This window comes from Vitis vinifera, chromosome 5 (assembly GCF_030704535.1).
Source record: "Vitis vinifera cultivar Pinot Noir 40024 chromosome 5, ASM3070453v1".
In the NCBI taxonomy this organism is placed as follows: Eukaryota; Viridiplantae; Streptophyta; class Magnoliopsida; order Vitales; family Vitaceae; genus Vitis; species Vitis vinifera.
Genome location: NC_081809.1, coordinates 5,622,125 through 5,641,837, shown reverse-complemented (window position 1 = coordinate 5,641,837; position 19,713 = coordinate 5,622,125). Strand labels below are relative to the sequence as shown.

At 35.9% G+C, this 19,713-nt stretch overlaps 3 protein-coding genes across 4 annotated transcripts; 2 read left to right on the top strand and 1 right to left on the bottom strand.

Annotated features, from left to right (window-relative positions):
* Positions 1-61: 61 nt before the first annotated feature.
* Positions 62-1,682, top strand: LOC100263007 (non-specific lipid transfer protein GPI-anchored 5). The gene is made up of 3 exons (XM_002278916.4): positions 62-402; positions 500-592; positions 1,322-1,682. Exons 1-3 carry the CDS (start codon positions 84-86, stop codon positions 1,453-1,455), a joined length of 546 nt encoding a protein of 181 aa, XP_002278952.1. The 5' UTR covers positions 62-83; the 3' UTR covers positions 1,456-1,682.
* Positions 1,683-2,877: 1,195 nt separating this feature from the next.
* On the top strand, positions 2,878-4,318 carry LOC100252788 (non-specific lipid transfer protein GPI-anchored 5). 2 transcript variants are annotated; one of them, XM_010651623.3, is made up of 3 exons: positions 2,878-3,614; positions 3,738-3,797; positions 3,961-4,318. In XM_010651623.3, the coding sequence occupies exons 1-3, from the start codon at positions 3,296-3,298 to the stop codon at positions 4,089-4,091; spliced, it is 510 nt and encodes a 169-aa protein (XP_010649925.1). In that variant the 5' UTR covers positions 2,878-3,295; the 3' UTR covers positions 4,092-4,318. The 2 variants fall into 2 exon arrangements, with proteins under 2 accessions (XP_010649925.1, XP_002282896.2); XM_002282860.5 differs by having other exon boundaries at positions 2,880-3,620.
* Positions 4,319-4,429: 111 nt separating this feature from the next.
* Positions 4,430-14,428, bottom strand: LOC100257939 (protein CDC73 homolog). Its single transcript, XM_002282852.5, has 4 exons — positions 12,949-14,428; positions 12,621-12,703; positions 11,069-11,187; positions 4,430-4,717 (listed from the first exon to the last, which is right to left on the bottom strand). The coding sequence occupies exons 1-3, from the start codon at positions 14,012-14,014 to the stop codon at positions 11,095-11,097; spliced, it is 1,242 nt and encodes a 413-aa protein (XP_002282888.1). The 5' UTR covers positions 14,015-14,428; the 3' UTR covers positions 4,430-4,717; positions 11,069-11,094.
* Between the last annotated feature and the right edge of the window lie 5,285 nt (positions 14,429-19,713).

Here is a 19,713-nt window from a genome sequence, read left to right as displayed (position 1 = left end):
ATACCAACAAAAAATTTCCATATAAATCACTTCTCTTCTCTCAACTCCAACCCCTGGCACGGTTGGAGTATCCAGTAGAAGTCATGGCTTTAAGAGTGACTGGCATGGGGCTAGTAGTGGTTCTATCTGCAATGCTTTGGGCTAAAGCCATGGCTCAATCGGGTTGCACCACTGTGCTCATTGGCATGGCTCCATGCCTAAACTACATTACAGGAAGTTCCTCGAGCCCCTCTTCTTCATGCTGCTCACAACTAGCCAGTGTTGTTCAGTCACAGCCGCGATGCCTTTGTGTGGCACTCAATGGCGGTGGTGCAGCTTTGGGTATCACAATTAACCGGACTCTTGCCCTGGCGCTCCCTGGTGCGTGCAATGTACAAACTCCGCCTGTTAGCCAATGTGATGGTAAGGCTCAAATGGATGTCTTTACTGATCATCATTAATGTTTTAGCTGTGTGATATGTATGGAGTTTGATTCAAATTTAGTTTTCCTTTTGGACAGCTGCTGATGGACCTGCAACACCTCCATTACTGGCTTCCCCAATGGGTTCTCCAGAAGGTACTCCAGATTTTCCAACTAGCTCGTCAGTCTCAGGTATATACAGGGCAACGGGAACTGGGATTTCATTACATATATACTTTTTTCTTCTAAATTTATTAATTATTTTACAAGTTTAGCCAAGATTAAGAAAATTAATAGTGCTTTTCTAAATTTTTGTAACACATGACAATTTTTCTAGTAACATGATAGAATGGCTTTCATCAAGTTCTTCAATTTGATTTAGTAGTACCAAACTGGAAGTTGATATGCAAATAATATTAATTACTATATATTCATTTGAACTTGAATCTCAGTCCCAAAATATCACAACACATAAACCACTCAGCAATTCTAATTTCAGTTCCCGGTTGCATGCCTGTACTGACTTATACCGAAAAACTGAAGAACGCCCAAAAACAAAAAGCCGTTTGGGTAAGTCCCATGGGATTTATGATATTCCACGTTGGATAGGGGAAAATGTCTTGACTCAATACATGTATAGAGTCTTCTTAATCGTATAAATGTATTTTAAAGCCACGAGAATCTCTTAGGTCCAAAATTGATAATATTTATACCGTTGAGTGAGGACCATTATAAATGATGAGCTGATCTTCAACCCTGATATCAGAGTTTATTTGATCCTATAAGAGGACGTAATGAGGACAATATATAGAATGATTATGACATGTCACATTGGATAGAGGATATATAGGAACTCCTCTTTTAACTATCTAAACGCGTTTTAAACTCGAAACTCATCATACTCTCATGTGAATGATGCAGGAGGTGGATCTAAAACAGTGCCATCCAATGGTGCGGATTCCTCAGATGGGAGTATTATAATGAAGATGTGCCCTCAGCTCATTGCCATCCTTCTCTTCATGGCTTCGTATGCTTCAGTTTCAAGCAGCCTCTGAGCGTACCGTGTGGGACCTTGGAGCTTCTATAATATACTACTATATGAGATATTGCTATGTGTGTGGTACTTGTTTAATGTTATCTGTTTGTGATGTTTGTGGGGTTTGTTTAATGCACCTATGTGAGAGTGATTCAGGAGACTCTCTTCACGTCTGCTGTTTCCTCTGTACTGTAAGACTTTATTAATGTTAAAGAACAAAGCTTTATAACTTTGTGTATGGCCAAATGCAATGGTGAAATTTCTTGTCATAATTTCCATAGAACTAGTAATTTCTCAATGGAGTAAACCTGATGTATGGTATACAAGTGTATGTCCTCTGATTCAAAAGTAACCGTCACATGGCCAATGGGAAATGCCAAAGTATATCTTACATCATTTTTCATACAAATAAGGAAGCGTTACTCTATGTTCATGCCTTAACGTTCTTACAATGTTGGCTTTGATCGTGCAACTTCGTCTTCATCCATGATTGCGATCAATTGTTGAGGCCACGGTGCTTAGCTCTTCCTATAGGTAAGATCATTTGCTGCAACTTAGATGAGTCGGTGGGATCCAATCTAATTTTTTGAGTGACTTGAATAATTATTTTTAGTACTTTAATTGGACATTGGTTATGTTTGATTCCCAAAAAAACATATTAAAAAGAAAAAATAAAAATTATTAAAAAAATGATTTTTTTTCTCGTAATTGATTTTACAATACAAAAAATATGTAAAATCAAATATAATTAAAATTAATTAAAAATTTATAAATTTTAAAATTGAGTATTGTAAAAGTAAAATAAGTTAGAAAAATAAGTAAAATAATTTTATAAAAGTAGAAAAATAAGTTAAATCAATTTAAAGTAATATATAAAAGTAAGTTATTGATTTTATTTATTTTTTCCTCAAATTTTTCAAAAACCAAACATATTCATACTATTTTTTAGTCCGAATATAACTGAGGATGAGTTCATCTTAAAGTTTAAATATTTTGAGCCTAACTTAAACCCAAATTCATATTTTTATTATATTTATAATTTATATATTATTTCAAAGATAATATTCATTTAAAGTTTGAACACCTGATTTTTCAGAGATTGGGTTAAATTGGGTTTGAGTTTTTCAATTTGGATTGTGTTGAAATCTAAGTGCAAACTTGACTCCACCGGTCTGTGTTGCAGCTCTATTTTAATCGTAAGAGCATGCACCCTGGGCCGGATGTCAATGCACAATCCAACCAACCGACTAACACCGGGACTACATGGCATGTGTTCTCCTGGATTCTGACTGAGGGTTTGATTTCCAGGTCAAGCCAATTGGATGTAATTGGCTCCAAGTGGGAAAACAAGGATAACTAACTCCTAATGGACAAACATTGGTAAAAGCAACTTTGATAGAAACCAATCAGAAAACCAAATGACTTAAAAGTCAATAAAATTTGAGGTGCCTACCACACGCTGTGCTTTCTTGTAAGAACAAGTTTCGAACACTTCTCCAGCCTTGAATACGTTATAAGTTGAGTTGTTGTTTACCAAAGAGCCCCCCATGACATGCTAGAAGTTGGTCACCCACATTTGTTGTCTCTTTCTTCCACTCAAGTCAAAGGAAACCATCGTTCCAAAATTTTCTGAGGTTTGAACAGGTCGAGATCTGAGTTGCTGTTTACCAACGAATCCGTTATTAGGAGAGGTTGTTCACCCACATAGCCAATCTTCATTGGTCTGTCCTTCCCAGACACTCACCTACATAAGCTTCACCTCGTCCACTCCTCCCACCATCAAAAATTGAATCCAATTCTCACTAGCAGGCGCTCTCCGCAACACACAAGCACTTCCGCCAACACCCTGAAAACGTCCAATGGCACGTACAGCACTTGCAGTTGGTTTGGTCCTTGTCGCAGTGACCATGCTCTGGCCAGGCACTGCAGCTCAGTCGAGTTGCACAAGCGTCATAATCAGCATGTCGCCATGTCTTAACTACATTTCAGGGAACTCCTCAACCCCGTCTTCAGGATGCTGCACTCAACTTGCTAGTGTTGTCCGCTCGCAGCCACAGTGCCTGTGTGAGGTTCTGAATGGTGGTGGGTCTTCTGTGGGGATCAACATCAACCAAACTCAAGCTCTGGCACTACCTGGCGCTTGCAATGTTCAGACTCCTCCCCTCAGCCGCTGTAATGGTAATGGTAAGAATGCACATGAGAAATTGAGAATTGAATTCACTTGGTATTTCCTCCGAAAACTGCTTCATATTCAAAATGTTTCTTATACTATTCTAACTTCTAGCATCTGTAACTTGGCAGCTGCTTCTCCAGCAGACTCCCCAGCAGCAATGCCTGAATCTCCAACTACAGTTCCCTCAGGTACGTACAAACCCCTTCACAAGGACGTCAATTTGGGTGGTTAAAATCCCGATGCTATTTCCTCGTTACCATCAAATATTGAACTTTATCTTCTATTTTTTCCCTTGGTGTTCACTATTCAATTGCGGGAATATATTTCAACCATTTTTCCTGGTGAATATAGATGGCGGATCCAAAACCGTACCATCAACAGACAACGGCACATCAAATGGAAGTTCCACAAAATCATCAATGTCCCTGCTCTTCATCCTTCTCATTGCTGCATCATATGCTTCAACTTTCATCGCAGGATAAATTTAACAATCCGTCAGAACATATTTCACCGTTCTTACATATTCGTGATTGTTGCCTGCATTCGTTTTTATTTTTTGTTTATTTCTTCTGGTTCCGATTGTTTGAGTGGTTCATGTAATAATTTATATTTCGGTGAGTTCTGAGAGGATGATATGGTTTTGTATGGCTGAAGAGACTTTTTGTTCTCTTCCCTTATCAATAAAGACCATTCCTAACTTATAGAATAAGCTAAAGTTAGTATAACAATAATATGCTAATGAATCAAACTTACTAAAGCAGCAAGGAAAGCAGATTCCCACAAAAAAAGGAAAAAAAGAAAATAAAGGTGCAAAGGAAAATTGATGTATGGAAATGAACCAATGCTTCAGAGAAATTGCTATCATAAACTTGTACCGTTACAATGAGGATACAAAGGGAAGTTTGTATTCTTCAAAATAGGATTCATTTCATAGAAACCTCAAAACAATTACTATTTGAGACAAACCTGTAACATGTACATCTGATGAATCAACGCTGAACATAAGTGTCTCCATGTACTGCTCACATGCCATCCTTCTCACCATTATTCAGGTATATGCCAACAATGCACAGGCTGAGATCATCTTCCCTAGGTTCTGTTCCTATTTCTGTTCAGAAAAGAATAAAATATGGTCAAAAAGGATGAAAGGGGCACTCAAAACAATCTACACACAACCTTCTGAAACTGAAATCAAATATAAAATTAGGGTGCAGAAAGACCAAGGAAAATTGATTGTGGGTTTTCTGATCAATGATATGCTATAACAAGGAAAGAAAATTAAAACATCCAAAATGCTTTGCAAAATAAATGGCCCTATCTCACATATCACTCCTTAAAAATAACTCATCATCTCACGGAGCTTTTTTAACTTCTAAAGCAATTTTGTTGCATCAAAATTAAACTGTCACTTCTTGCTAGTTGCACACAAACAATCCATCTAAACACACTACCTGCCACCTTAGGCATTATTAAACCAAGTGGAACAAAGGAGCCAAGCTCGGGCTAGACCCCATCTCAACTGGCCACTTTTAAGGTCATCAGCTAGAGTGCACTTGGACCTAACCAAGCTTCTCTTTTATTCAAATCAAACATTCAGATCCTACCTTGACAATTGCCAGTGGTGATTACTGCTTCTGCTACTATAATTTGTCACAATTCTCAACCATATTTAACTATTTTTCAGATTACTTATCACTTTTCCTTTAAAGCATTCTCCATCAGTTAAGTTCCTTAAAGGGATATGCCACTGCACCTACATGAGGTACGATCAACTACACATAAGCCTAACAAAACCTAGTGCAGAATAAACCCAGTTTGTGAATGAATTACTTAAAACTTGAACTTAGCTTCACTAGATCCAGGAAAAGCTTGAACGAGGAACTATGAAGCTGAGATCATGTCATTGGTGTGTTGTTTGTTCATTTATCATCTCCAAGCTGTACACATACACCACATTACCCCAAACCAAATTGAGATGAACCTTGAGTACCAGGCTTTGTTAATTAAAAATATGCTCCTAGGAAGCTCACCCTGTTTAATTGCAAACTTGAGCAAGCCCCTTATTGGGCTGGGCCAGAGATGCAAAATAGCAATAACTAGACTGAAGCTCATCTTGGTTGATTGAAAACAAAATTGAACAAGCCCCTTATTATCGGTCTTTAAAGGTGGAGAACAGCCCCTTATTTCCAGCAAAGGAGGTATGGGGTTCGCGTGCCCTTTTAAGAACTCGTTTTTTTGCTTGGGAAGCCGTGTGGGGTAAAATTTCTACTGTTGATATGTTAATGAGGAGGGGTTAGTCTATGGTTAACAGATGCATTCTTTGTAAAGAGAATGAGGAATCGGCGGATCATATTCTAATTCATTGTGGTAAGACAAGGGAGCTTTGGACTGTGGTGCTCTCTTCTTTTGGGGTGGTGCGGGTGTTCCCGAATTCAGTGAGAAATTTGCTTCTTGAATGGAAAATTAAGGGCCTAGAAAAGAAGAGGAGTGTAGTTTGGAAAATGGCGCCTATTTGTTTGTTTTGGTGTATTTGGGGAGAGCGGAATAAAAGAATATTTCAAGAAGAAGAGAAGTCAGATATGAGTCTGAAGAATCTCTTCCTTTGGGCTCTTTTTGAATGGTCTCAACAATTCATGGACGTGGACTATCTCTCTTTTATGAATATGTTGGGTGGTTGACTTGTTGGTCATCTTTGGCTTTTCTAGGTTTTTGTTTTCTCCTTTGTTGCCTTGGGTGAGGCCTTCTTTGTATACTGCCGGTGTACTTAGGGAGCGCCCCCTGTTTTGGCGTGTTCTAATATGATTTCTTCTCTTGGTTTATCAAAAAAAAAATTGAACAAGGCCCATAATATTGGGCTGGGTCTGAGGTGCTAAGGGCTAACTAGACATTTCTGCTTGTTGGACAGCATTTTCCAACAAATGTATTCATCTCTAATTTTCCCATTTTTCTTTTTCATTCCCCTCATAGTAAATATGCCCTCTTCAATTGTACTTGTGACTTGTCATAAGGAGCATTTATCAAATGTTCAGCCTTCTGTATAACTACACCTTTAACATAATAACATTTTTTTGATAGGAATACACCTTTAACATAATAACATAATGGTCATCTGGTCACCTTACAACCCTAATATAGTACAGGCATGTGCCAATCACATCACAGACCTAGGCAAACCTACCCATCTCATTCGACCCAATGTGCATGTAAAAGTAATTGACCATTCAACCAGTGAATATACAACACTAAAGTCTCCAAATCCAGTGTAAACATTCAGGGAGGTAACAACTCCCCAATAAACACAGTAACAAGAACCACATCCCTTAACCAGCCTATCAATTGTTTAGTTCACCTAGTGATGGAGCCACCTAGAAGAATAATGCAACTCTGAAGCAGGACAAAAAAGGTTGCACGACCAATTGTCCCACTTACAAAGACCTTGCTTTTTCTGAGAACCAGGAGTTAACTATGACAGAACCACTTTCCACTAGCCCTCAAGCAATGGTGGCAACTCTAACTCAACAGCTAGCCCCACCCTAAAAGGTTTGGAAAATGTGAAATAACATTATCTCTGCACAGATAAATGCAAAAGGAACATAAAGGCGGCTAAGGGTACAGATCACTAATTGGTCATTGTTCCTTTAATTTTTTTACCATCACTTTGCCAATATCTATCCATCAGAAATAACATTATCTCTAGTCATTTATTTCACTTTTCAAAAATAAGCCAAATCCATTTTTAATAAAGACTCAAGTTTAGTGACAAAGCAGCTAACAAGTCAGTGGGTAATCAAAAAGTCTAATAAAAAACCATGACTAAAAAGTTGGAACTCACTTTTTTGATAAGTAGTGCACTCTTAAGGATAAAAGATTTATTGAAATACTATGACGTGTATTCAGGTGCAGCGTAAGTATTTGGAGGATTGTGTGTGTATCAGAGAGAGAGAGAGAGAGAGAGAGAGATCTACTGTCACAATCTCTGATGTACTTTCCATGTTTAACCAAGTATTATTTTTTGTTTAACAGCTAAAATGCCCATTAATGTGAATTTCAAGTTTCCACAACATGTCTTCATGGTTTTAGTTTGACGGTTCCATGTTCATTTTTGGCCCAACCCCAATTTTTTATTTTTTATTTTATGAGTTTGGCCCAACCACAATCATCTCCAAGTCACTGAATTTACAGGCAATTTAGCCAACCCAACTTCGTAAATTTTTATATTTATTTTGCCTAAATTCAAGACATCTATCCAAATATTCAGCCAACTTATATATATACTTCAGATGGAAAGTTTTTCAATTTTTCCCTTAAATAATTTTTTTTTTCTGGCCAAACTTCCCAAGAAGGGGAAAAAATTTTCCATCCAAATTTAAATTGGGTTTGATTCAACATCTTGTCCAAATACAAAATTGGCATTAAAATTTTCCTTTAAAAACAACACAAGGGACATATGTGCAATCTAACATAGAAACTGTACTCACTTCCCCTCAAACAGTTTTCAAACTCAAGGACTAGAAATCATGGATAGCGCCAAAGAAACTGTACACCAAAATACACAGGACATATATAACGGTACCACAATGCTATGCCAAAAAAGAGGAGAGAAAAAAACTACTCCTCTCCTTAATAAGATCCCAACCAATCCACAAAATCAATTAAAGACATCTAGCCTTCTTCTGTACATCCTAACCAATAATAAAAGATTTCCTAGGAATAAGCACTTCAGGGTTCGATTAGGAACAACTCTTCATACCTTTGTTGTGTTTTCTTTCTATAAAAGAACCTTGGCAACCTATAAGAGTATCCCTAATTGAGGAAGGTAGAACCCAAACAACGCCAAATAAGGTGAAGAGAAGCTACCATAACACCCTTGATTTGGCACAGTAAAGGAGAATGTGATTAATTAACACCCTTAATTTCACACGGTGACGAAGAATGTATGATCAATTGATTTCTTTTCATGTTTACATAGGAAACATCTTTTCACCAACGACCACCCAAGTTGATCTAAAGTCAATATCTTTCCCTAACTAACTTCCCAACAAAAATATCACTTTAGACAAGACCCATGAATTCTAAATAATGCCCATAGGGAAAGGAATTAAACTCTCTAACTTTAGGACAAAATAAAAAGATTTGACGAAAAGAACACCATTCTTTGAATCCTCCCATACCACCCTATCCTTCCCATTCACAAACCTTTCTTACAATCTCGAGAAGAAGGCCTCTACATTGTCCAACTCTCATTCATTCAAGTATCTAGAGAAGCAAGGATTTCAATGATCCCTCACACTTGTCTCATCCCATACATCTGTCACCTAAGCCTATTTTGACAAGGCATAGGCACATAAAGAGGGGAAAGACGCACATAAGAGCTTGTCCCCACACCTCCATCCAAAACTTCATCCTCCTCCTATTACCTACCACAAAGGATACTCTACTGTTAAAAAATGTCTCATCCCTTCCTCGTAGTTTTCCATAACTCAACTGCATACCTAGCTCTCACCTTGCAAAACGGCCAATCATTCTTCTACTCCATGCTTCCCTTGTATAACCTATTTGCAAAGTGTCTCTCCTTTAGAAGTATATCTCCAACTTCAATTTCCAAGGAGTGCCATATTAAGGGAAGAAAGACATCTAATGCCTAAGCACCCCTTACTCTTATCCTTGCAAATAATATGTTATTTCATCAAATGTGACTTTTTCTCCAAAGCCATGTGTCCCCTAAGGAAGTGTATTAAATCTTCTCAAGCCTTAATTTGACCTTTCTAGGAATGTTAAACAAGGGCATAAAGTAGATAGACAATGTAAATAAGGTGCTTCAAATCAGAGTAAGCCTCCCCCATTTCGAATATATTGTCTTTTCCACATCAAGCCTTCTATGGAATCACTCTTCCACCTTATCCCATTCCAGCATTCATCTAAAGAGAGCACCCAAGGGTAGACCCACATAAGCTCTCTCATCATGCAACTTAGCTCAAAGGCCAATTCATTCGCATTAAACCCTATGATCAGTTCACTCTTCTCTAATTTAATTTTTAGCCTTGAGAGAATTTCAAACCATGTGAGCAGCACCCTGAGACCAATTTGCACTTCTCTAAGTCTAAGTTTATTTCCAAACCCAAAATAGTTTCAATCCACATGACCAGTAAACTTAAATAAGCCATCTGGAATTGAGAAGATCCACGAAAAGCAAGGAGACCGTTGACAAACAACAGATGTGCACCTGCCACCCCTCCCCCTTGCCTTGAAGTGACATAAATAACCACCCTCCCTAGCCCTCTCCAAGAGACAATTGAGCATCTCCATAGCTAACACAAAGAAATGTGGATAAAGAAACAAGAAGCTGAAAATAGTGCCATTAACTAGCACAAAAAACGTTGTCGTAAATATGGACCAGTTAATGCATTCAATTTATTTAAGAACAAACCCTATCTTTTCAAGGATAGCTAGCAAGAATCCCTCATTAATGTGGGCATGCGCCTTCTCAATATCAATCTTACAAATCACTCTTCAGCAAAGAATCAAATCGATAGCCTCATTAGCTAGAAGTGCAACATCTAGAATTTGTCTTCTCTCTACAAAAGCATTTTGGAACTTGGAGACCTCATTTCACACACCTTTTTCAATCTTTTGCCTACACCTTACCTAGTAGCTGATACAAATCATCAACCAAGCTTATTGGTCTAAAGTCTTTCAAGTTGTTTGCACCCCTTTTCTTTTGGAATTAATATTGAAAACATAGCATACAAACTTTTTTCAAACCTACCCTATTCATAAAATTTCCTAAGAAAACTCATTACATTGCCTTTCACAAAGTCCCAACTAAATTACTAGAAAGCCATGGAGAATCCATCTAGACTTGGAGTTTTGTCCTCATTCAAATCTAAAAAAACACTAAACACCTCCTCCTCTTCAAATGACAGCTTCAATCCTTCAGCTTCCTACTTATCTAAGGCTTCAAAAGACATACCATTGACGCAAGGTCTCCAATCCCCTAGATCAAATAAAAGATTGCTAGAAGCTTGAGCCACAATTTCATTTATCCCATTCTCCTGAAAGATCCAAAGCCCATTACCTTTAATCTTGGCTAAACAGTTTCTTATTCTATGTGTATTAGTCATTTTGTTAAAATAAAAAATGTATTTCTATCACCCTCCCGCAACCAAGTCTTTCTAGGAAGCTTCTTCCGATAAGGCCCACTTCCGATACTCTTTAACAAGGAAAAATATAGCAACAAATAAAAAACAGAAATAGTAATAACTATCCATCCAAATAAAGGAAAGATTATTAGTCAAAAACACATTACTACTATTCTCAAACATTGAAAAAAGTTAAGGTAACAACTGACTACAAAGGTCAAAGGAGCTTAAAAATATAAGAAACTTCACCCTCTTAACTACAGAGGTATAGACTCAAGAGAGAATATCACTGCCAATAAATATCAGGATAAGAAACATACAGCTTTTATATAAAACATGGAGTACTTCAAGTATGTGATCTTGACCGGACAAATTCCTCTAATCTGTCCCACACCTCAAGTGCTGCTGCTCTGTCTTGGTGCCGCTTGTTCTTGCTAATCTGCACATTAGAGTTGTAAATACAATCATAGTTGTTAACTCGTAAAACATATCATGTATCGTTTTTCTGTATTGTGTATCGTATTGTATCGCACATCGTAAGTTTTTTTATAAAGTGAAAAATAAATAGAAAAAATATGTATAACTGTGAATCTCTATTTAAAGTATGGAGTATAGAGTAATATACAACCAATTTTATGGAAGATAGTACGATCCAAAGAGTTAAAGTATATCTATCATATCAAAGCATTGAATGTTAAAGTTTTGACAAGTTCAAATTAACAAAATGTAAATTTAGTACATAGATTCATTACATAATCCACAAAGATAAACTTCTTCCATTTCTAGTTACAAATTCTAACTAGGCATATTTTGATGCACACATTGAATGTTAATTGATACATACGCACATATGTATGTATGTATGTCTTTATTTGTCATCTTCAAAATTCTAGCTTTTTAGGTTTTTCATCATTCCTTTTCCAAAAAAATTAAAAATAAATAAAAAAATAAACCAATATATTAAATAAAAAATTTTATTCACCATCATTTTCATTGTCAACATTCAAACTATTCAAATGAAAATTCTCCAATATTCGTTATAAAAATAATGACTTCTAATATAGAATATGACAACAAGAATGAAACTTCTCATATTAAGATTATTTAACCTATTTCTCATTTTTATGATCAATTTTTAATCTTTTAGTATATTCTAGACAAATAATACAATAAATTCTTTTAACAAAAAAATAATAATAATTTGATTTTTTTTTTAATTACAAAAAATAGTTGAAAATGTATATATCATCATTGTATCGTAATATCACGTATCGTATCGTGTATCGTAAGTTTTTAACAACTATGAATACAATGTTAAACACACCCATAGAAGGAAGCAACAACTCTTATCGCCTAATCCTTAAGAAAACTAGGATTAAAAAACTAAGCATCTCAAGGGTGATTCCCTTGTCGGTTAGAGATATACTGTTAGGTTGGCATGGCTCTTTCGTATGCAAAAGGCGCAAAAAGGTTTGGAACATGGGACTCTTATGCATCTTTTGGACAGTTTGGAAGGTACGGAATGGAATTGCCTTTGATGGGAGCGAGCTTTTGCTCCAAAGACTAAAAAATTCTTTTGTTTGTTTTCTATGGTCAAAGACTAGGATGTTTATAAATAATGCTCCTTTTAACTCTTTTAAGTTTTTTCGATTGGATGGGATCTTATTGAGGGTGGTGTTGCTTAAGTCATTCTTCTTTTGTAGCTTTGGCTTTTGGTGTTGCCACTTGATGATTGGTGTAAATGTTCCATATACCGTGGGTCACTCTTTTGGCGGCCCTTTTTAATTTAATATATTTACCTTCTTACCTATCAAAATAATAATAACAATAATAATAATTAAGCATCTCAAAATGAAAAAAAAAAATACTCACTGAGATTATCTTTACATTCCACTGCTTGACAATCTTTGCAGACTCCACACTATCATCTTCAAACCGCATGTAAAAACCAATAACTGCATAAAATTCAACATATAAAATAATCAAATCAGCCTGGATGCACTTTAAAGGAGCACATGTCCAAAGACAAAAGTTCCAGTTGATTGATATAAATAAAACTTATTTCATCATTCTTCAAAAATACATACAAGCAACAAAATCAATAACTACATTCATGATTTTGTTACTAAACATACCAAAAATTTTCAACCTAATTTCAAATTTTATCAATGATAAATGTAATTAATATAGCAAAGCTTACTTTTATTGAATATCTCAACATGATCCTTGAAGGGCCAATCCTTGAACTGCCACTCCTTTCCTAATACAAAAACTGCAACAACCCGATCCCAATCTTCTGTCTTCAATGCTGATGGCTTGTCCCTTACCTCATATGCCATGACTACCCTATCCCTACTAAACTTCTTCTGCACTGTAACGCAATCAGGTTTTGCCCCTTTCATTTGCTTTGCCTTCACATCTGTTGGTATGAAAACCCCATCCTCCAAAAACTCCTTCACATTATAGATGGTAATCAGAGTTTGAAACGCACTGGGTACGAGAATTATTGGCACACCCTCCCCAATCTTGCTCCTGTTCAGCAGCATTTTCGGTTTGGGCGTCCCATCATACCCCAACTCATCCCCATCCTTCCAAAACCCTAAACCCCTCTCGTCCGCGCCCATTAACCGACTCTTTGCCACCAACCCATCCTTCCTCTGGTGCGACTCTAGCCTATGCCGCTCCTCCTCCCGCCTCGTCGAGGCCATTAGCACGCTATAGAAATCCCTTTGCTTACATTCTAACAACGATTCACGATCTTTCAAAGGTCTCTCGGAAGCCCTAATCATGGAGATGTAATCAACATTGTCAAACCCCCTAACCCTAGAATTGTCCAAGGCGTCCTCTGAACCGGGCGGGTCACGAATTGCGAGCAACGTGGGGTCCTCGGGGCGGTACTCGTCGACGGCATCGACACCGATATCGGGGATTTTAGGGTTTTGGGGTACGACGAATTCGATGGCGTCGGTGGAGGCAACTTTGCCTTGAAGGTATTCGAGCAGAGGTTTACGATCGGGCAGGGTAACAGCGGGGATTCTCTGAGTGCGGGCGCTCTGGAGGTACTCGGTGTGCTTGATGTGGTGATTCTTGACGTAATACACAAGGGTTTCGAGCGTATAAAGATTACCTTGTTTGGATCGGTAGGCGGTTTCAGCGGAGCAAGGGAAGGTGTAGTCGGAACCAAATCGGAACTCGTCGCCGACTCTGACGATCTTGTCGAGCTCTCCACGGACGGTGAAGTCGCGGAGGGCGGAGAGGGGGTCCATGATGGAGCAGTAGTTGTGGAAACTGAGAATGCAGTGGTTTAGTGGTATTTATGGATGGAGTGATGGAGGCGCGCAACAGCCTACAGGGTGAGATAAATGTTGTCGGATCTTAAATATGGCCCTCACCTGGAAGCCTGTAATTCTGGCGTCTACTTCAAGCCTTTCAATCGGGATTCATACCGCCGACATGGGTGGTCTCACTCCACAGTCCACACTCACTACCACTTTTGGTTCAATATGAGAAACGATCCAAAATGTAAGTTTCTTTTGTTTTCTTTCGTTTTCTCAATGACCAAACAACCATCTAATTAATTTTAGATCACTTATCAACAAATTTACGATAATAAATAAAGTAGCAATCAATCACCAAGTGATCGACAAAATAAAAGCACTACGAATTAAATTGCTAAACCTATCCCACATTTTCATGGTGGCACAATGGCTTTTAATTCTTTTTAGTTCCTTATTCAGCTTGAAATATATTAGGTAAAATGAAAAAATTGTGCAAAATCTTTGTGAGATTTAAGATTAATTGGTTTGGACCATTTGAGCATATTAGTATTTTAATTTTTGATTTGGAGTTAGTTGTTTGGGGTCATTGTTTCTTAAACTCTAACATAGCTAAGTTGAAGTGTGAATTTGAGGTGAATTGCAATCTAGGTGAAGCCTTTGCTCCAACTTCAGATTCAATGAAAGATACGAGAAAAGAATTCAATGCACATATTGTTTTGTTTGCAAAATTGAGAGATAGAGTAATTTTTTTAAATATGTAGAGCACATAAAATATCATTAAGTTTAAACGTGTAATTTGAATAATTAAGCATATTGGAACTAGTGTGAGTTATTGGAACATTTTTACCATCGTCAATCATAGTATCTTCATTTTCACCGTATTTTGATTACATGGAGGGATTTTGAAGGTCTAAGGTGATGTGGTGAGATACGTGTTTAAGTCAGCTATCCAATTGTTATTATTGGAGTAGGTGTGATTGCTCTTGTAATTTGCTTGAGGGCAATTGAGACTGAATTTCAGTCTAGGATGTAATTTACATGTCTTCACATAATGCCCCAATTTATCGCACAGTTCACACACTATAGGCTAATGGGTGTCAAGATGTGGTCGCTAGTTTGGGTACTAGAAATTAGGATTGAAATTGATTTCCTTGTGCACCTCTGTTGTTGCCTTGAAGGTGTCTCTTCAAAAATTGGAATTGATTCCTTTGAAGTTGGAATTGATTCCCTTGGCTACCAAATCCCTTTTTATTCTTTGTTTTTTGATCAAACTAAGTAGTGATAGGAGATTCAATTTTATTGTCTTCTTCTCACTTCAAGAAAGTCTCATGGTTAAGGAGTTTGTCATGCAATTCTTCGAATGTCATAGGTGTGTCCTATGCATGAATAGTCAAAGTTAATTCCTTGAAATTATTGTTGAGACCATTGAGAATGTAAGCCACAATTTCTACATCACATAAAAGGTGACCGACCATTGATAAAGCATCTACGATGCCTTTAATAGTTTGCATATAATCTACAATAAGGGTTCCTTCTTGAGATATTTTCATCAAGGCAAACAAAAGTGTTAATTTTCGAGTGTTGTATTTGTTCGCAAAAGTAGTTTCAAGTTTCAACCAAGCCTCTACAAAGGTCTTGCAAGTTATAATCAACGAGGCAATTATACCATTGATTGTCCCTTAGATGGCTAGCAAAACCAAACAATCTTATTGCAGTCACGACTTAATTGCTAGATTCCATACTTCTTTTCCTTCTTTCTCGATCATTTCAGGAGGACAAGAGTGTGTTTCATCCATATAGCCCAATAGATCATAACCAAATAACAAGTTTGTGAATTGAGCTCTCTAAGAGGCATAATTTTCACCTCTAGAGAGTTTGAAAGGAATTTATGTAGAAGCATTGAGTGAGATGATATTAAGAGTTTGATTAATATTGTTACCAAAGAAGATAAAAATGAGAGTCTCAATAGAGGGATTTGAGGATGAAAAGGACGTTCAAAATTGGTTAAGTGTGATTGGTTTATAGGCATTCAACTGTATTGCTTCCAATAAGGGTGCTCTGGTACCATGTAAACGAATTCGAGAGTGAATAGTATTAAGGTTGTGTATTTTTATTAATGCATTTATGATGTTGTTGATCAACAAATCAATATCTATAATTGTAGTAGTAATGGTGGAGTGAAAGTTGTTCAAAAGAATAAGGAAACTAATTGTAACATGTCCAAAATAATTGTGAACGAGTGTTCCTATAATGATGGTATATTATACTTCAATTTAAATTCAAATAAGGTTTTGAAGTGAAACCCTATATGATTTAGGAAAAAAAAAATGAAAAATTTGCCTACATTCACCAAAATATTAGGTTGGGTTTAGATTGATTGAATGAAACCTAATCAATTAGTATAAAAAAAAACGTCTAAACCCAACATCTTAAGTTCAACTTAGATTGGTCGAATTCAGCCCACAATGTGGGGGGCTACATATCTTAAAAAATGACAACAAAAAAAAGGTTTATACATGTATAAGATCGAAGAGCCCATCATAGATTATGATTAATAATCCAATACCTCCAAATTTAGAGATATAAACCACCTCATTAAGCATGTCATAGATTATTTAGATTTTATTTTTATATAAACAATGGATAGGAAATGAAGGAAAAAATATCATCAATAATCCAACTAATTTCAACATTAGAGTGTCCATATCAAGCATATGTTCAAAGTAGTCTTTTTCGGGTCTAAAACATTTTGTTACTTGAAGATCCATCAACCCCAACAAAAATGATGTCCACACAAAAATATGGAAGCAAGAGCATGTCTCAACCATGAATCTTGACATTTAACAATGTAAAGATGGTTCACATAAGTGCTACAAAGAGACACAAATATACATTTATATATATAGGGTTTTGTATTTTATTGCTTTCTTTTTTGCTTCAAAAATAATGAACGTTAAATTTGATATTATTTTTTATTTTTGATTTTTATTGGATATTCTTTATTTTCTCTTTAAATTCCTCTACTTCTCAAGCCATTTAGACCGAGACTAATTTTAGTTTTCATGCGCTCATTTTCAAACTAGCACATAATGAACACCTTTTGTATGTGTCTTCTCTAACTTAATTTTCAATTGGTGAAACTTCTTTTATTAGACAAAAGATCTTTTTATGCCCTTTGTATATGAGAGTACATATATATTTTCATACTCATCATGTTGAACTCTTCTAATATATATATATGGAAAATGTCGTGAATCTTCTTCTCTTTTCACCTTTAAGGACAACTAACAAACATTGCACTATAAGACTATGTATTTCTATCATATTATCATAGTAATCACATTCTTTACTATGTTCACCTCCTCTTCCTTTGGATAATTTTCCAATTCCACTTTAGGTTCTTAAGCATGAAAGTGTAAACCTTTGCTTAGGCATGCAATGTCAACATAATGACCATGTACACCACACTTAGACCATATCCATGCTTATCATTTTATCTCCCAACACTTAGTCTTATCCTTACTAGCATGTGTAATTGACACATTCAAAGCTAGTTGATTGTTGCCCCTACTATTCATCACATGAGTAGAAGTTTTGAAATTTGTTGTGCTTAAAGGTTTGCTTCTTAACTGATAGGAGAAAGTGCTCCTAATTTGTGAATTCTTGAATATCTAAAAACTCAAAACTTAACTTATCCATCTATTTTAAGGACTGACTAGTGGATAAACATCATTCATTGTATAATTGTGTGCAACTATCTAGAGGAAGTAGGATATGGGAGCATTTTGTCCAGCAAAACACTCTGTTGGGAGGGATGTATATTTGAGAACAATAATTAATACTTTTGACATGTATTTACCAAAACTGTAGAGCGTTAAATTGTTCTAGTAGGCACATATATCATACCAACATATTCGACTAAATTTAGTATCACTCAGTGGTCAAAAGATGCATGGGAGATTTTGCCACATCAAGTTTAACTAATTTCGGGGGGTAGGTAGCCACTGCCGGGCTTTGTCTTCCACTCCCACTAGAGCATGGCGCACCCCAACAACCAGATGATATATAAACATTATTCATATCTCTGCATGTGAGTGTAAGCATTTTTCCAACATGGGCTGTGGGAAATCAAAAATAGATGATTAAATAAGAACGTCTTCTGCAATACCCTCTGAGCCCCGCATCCAAATATTTTGATGGTCATGATACATAGAAAAATGACACTTTTTTAATAACCTGATGGAGCAGTTGGGTGGGAAAGTGCCATGCATGACCACACTGGCCGTGAAAATGGCTGTTTCAAGTGCGTTTCAGGAGTTCCCGGATCTGGAAAGAATTGAAGGTATAGTTGATGTGAATAATAAGGCCTCACATAGGGTATTGGAGAAGGCTGGGTTCCTCAAGGAAGGCGTTCTTAGGAAATATCTCATTGTCAAAGGGGAAACTTTTGATGTTGCTATGTATAGCCTTTTATCAACTGACCCAATTTTGCATTAGAACAGCATCTTTCTTCTTTGCTGTTGAAATAAGACTAGTATTTTGTTTGGGTTCTAAGATCTGAAAATGGGCATGTTATTAGTTACTGATGGAAATAATGTGTAGTTTGGGGCTATTCAAAGGTTTGATATCACTTGTCTATGATCCTATGATCAATACTCTAATTAATAGCTTTTGTTGAAGATCAGTCAATTTTCTATGATCCTCGATGTCCAAAAATCAATCAAAAACCCTAAATTTCAACACCCAAACAAGTCATTAGTGTCTCCTGTGAAAATCAATCTTCAAAGCCAAACTTCATAACATCTATAAAAAAATCTGACCTCCAAGTGAAAAACTCTAAATTACAAATACTTTTTTTTAACTAAATAATCTATTGTTTTATTTTTTTTTCTATAAATATAACCACAAATAAAAACATTAAGGTCTTGAATTATCTTCCAAATATCTTATATTAACAATATAATAGAGTTAGGAATACTACTCTTCTTGTTATAACTATTTGTTACTACTTTTATGAAATCACCTTCTGTCTTTAGATTTAAGAACTCATTGTTCTTAACAACTAACGCATCATTTCTAAAAGTCATACATTATGTAGTAATTATTGACGCATTGTTCATATGCCTACTTGCAACTATTTTTATTATACCATTAGAATCTCTAATAACCCATCATGATGCACTTACTATTCTCCACCCTTGAATCATTAAAATTTAATTTGAAATTTCCATTAATTGGAGGAATCTAACAAATCTATTTTTCAACCACTCAAGAGACTTAGTATCTTTCATTCTGAAGATGAGATCAATCACATACTCTTGTAGATTTTGAAAGTTAGAAGTAGTTTTCTCAATTAGGATAGCCAGTGGTATAACCAAAAGAGGTTTGATGTAAATACATTTATTTATTATTGATTTAAATTTCATTAATTAGTATTCTTATAAATTTATTATATTTATAAAATTTAGTTTTTAAAGAAATTTTAGGTAAAAAGATTTTAAACATGTATATTTAACAATTTTCTAAAAAGGAAATTTGATATATCAAATATATTTGTAGGAGTGTTAATAGATGAAATTTGAAAATTGATGTTGGCTTAATATATTTATACTAAACATTAAAGGATATTAGCGAAATTAACTCAAATAATATACGATAGTCACACTCTATAAATTGTAATGTTTAAG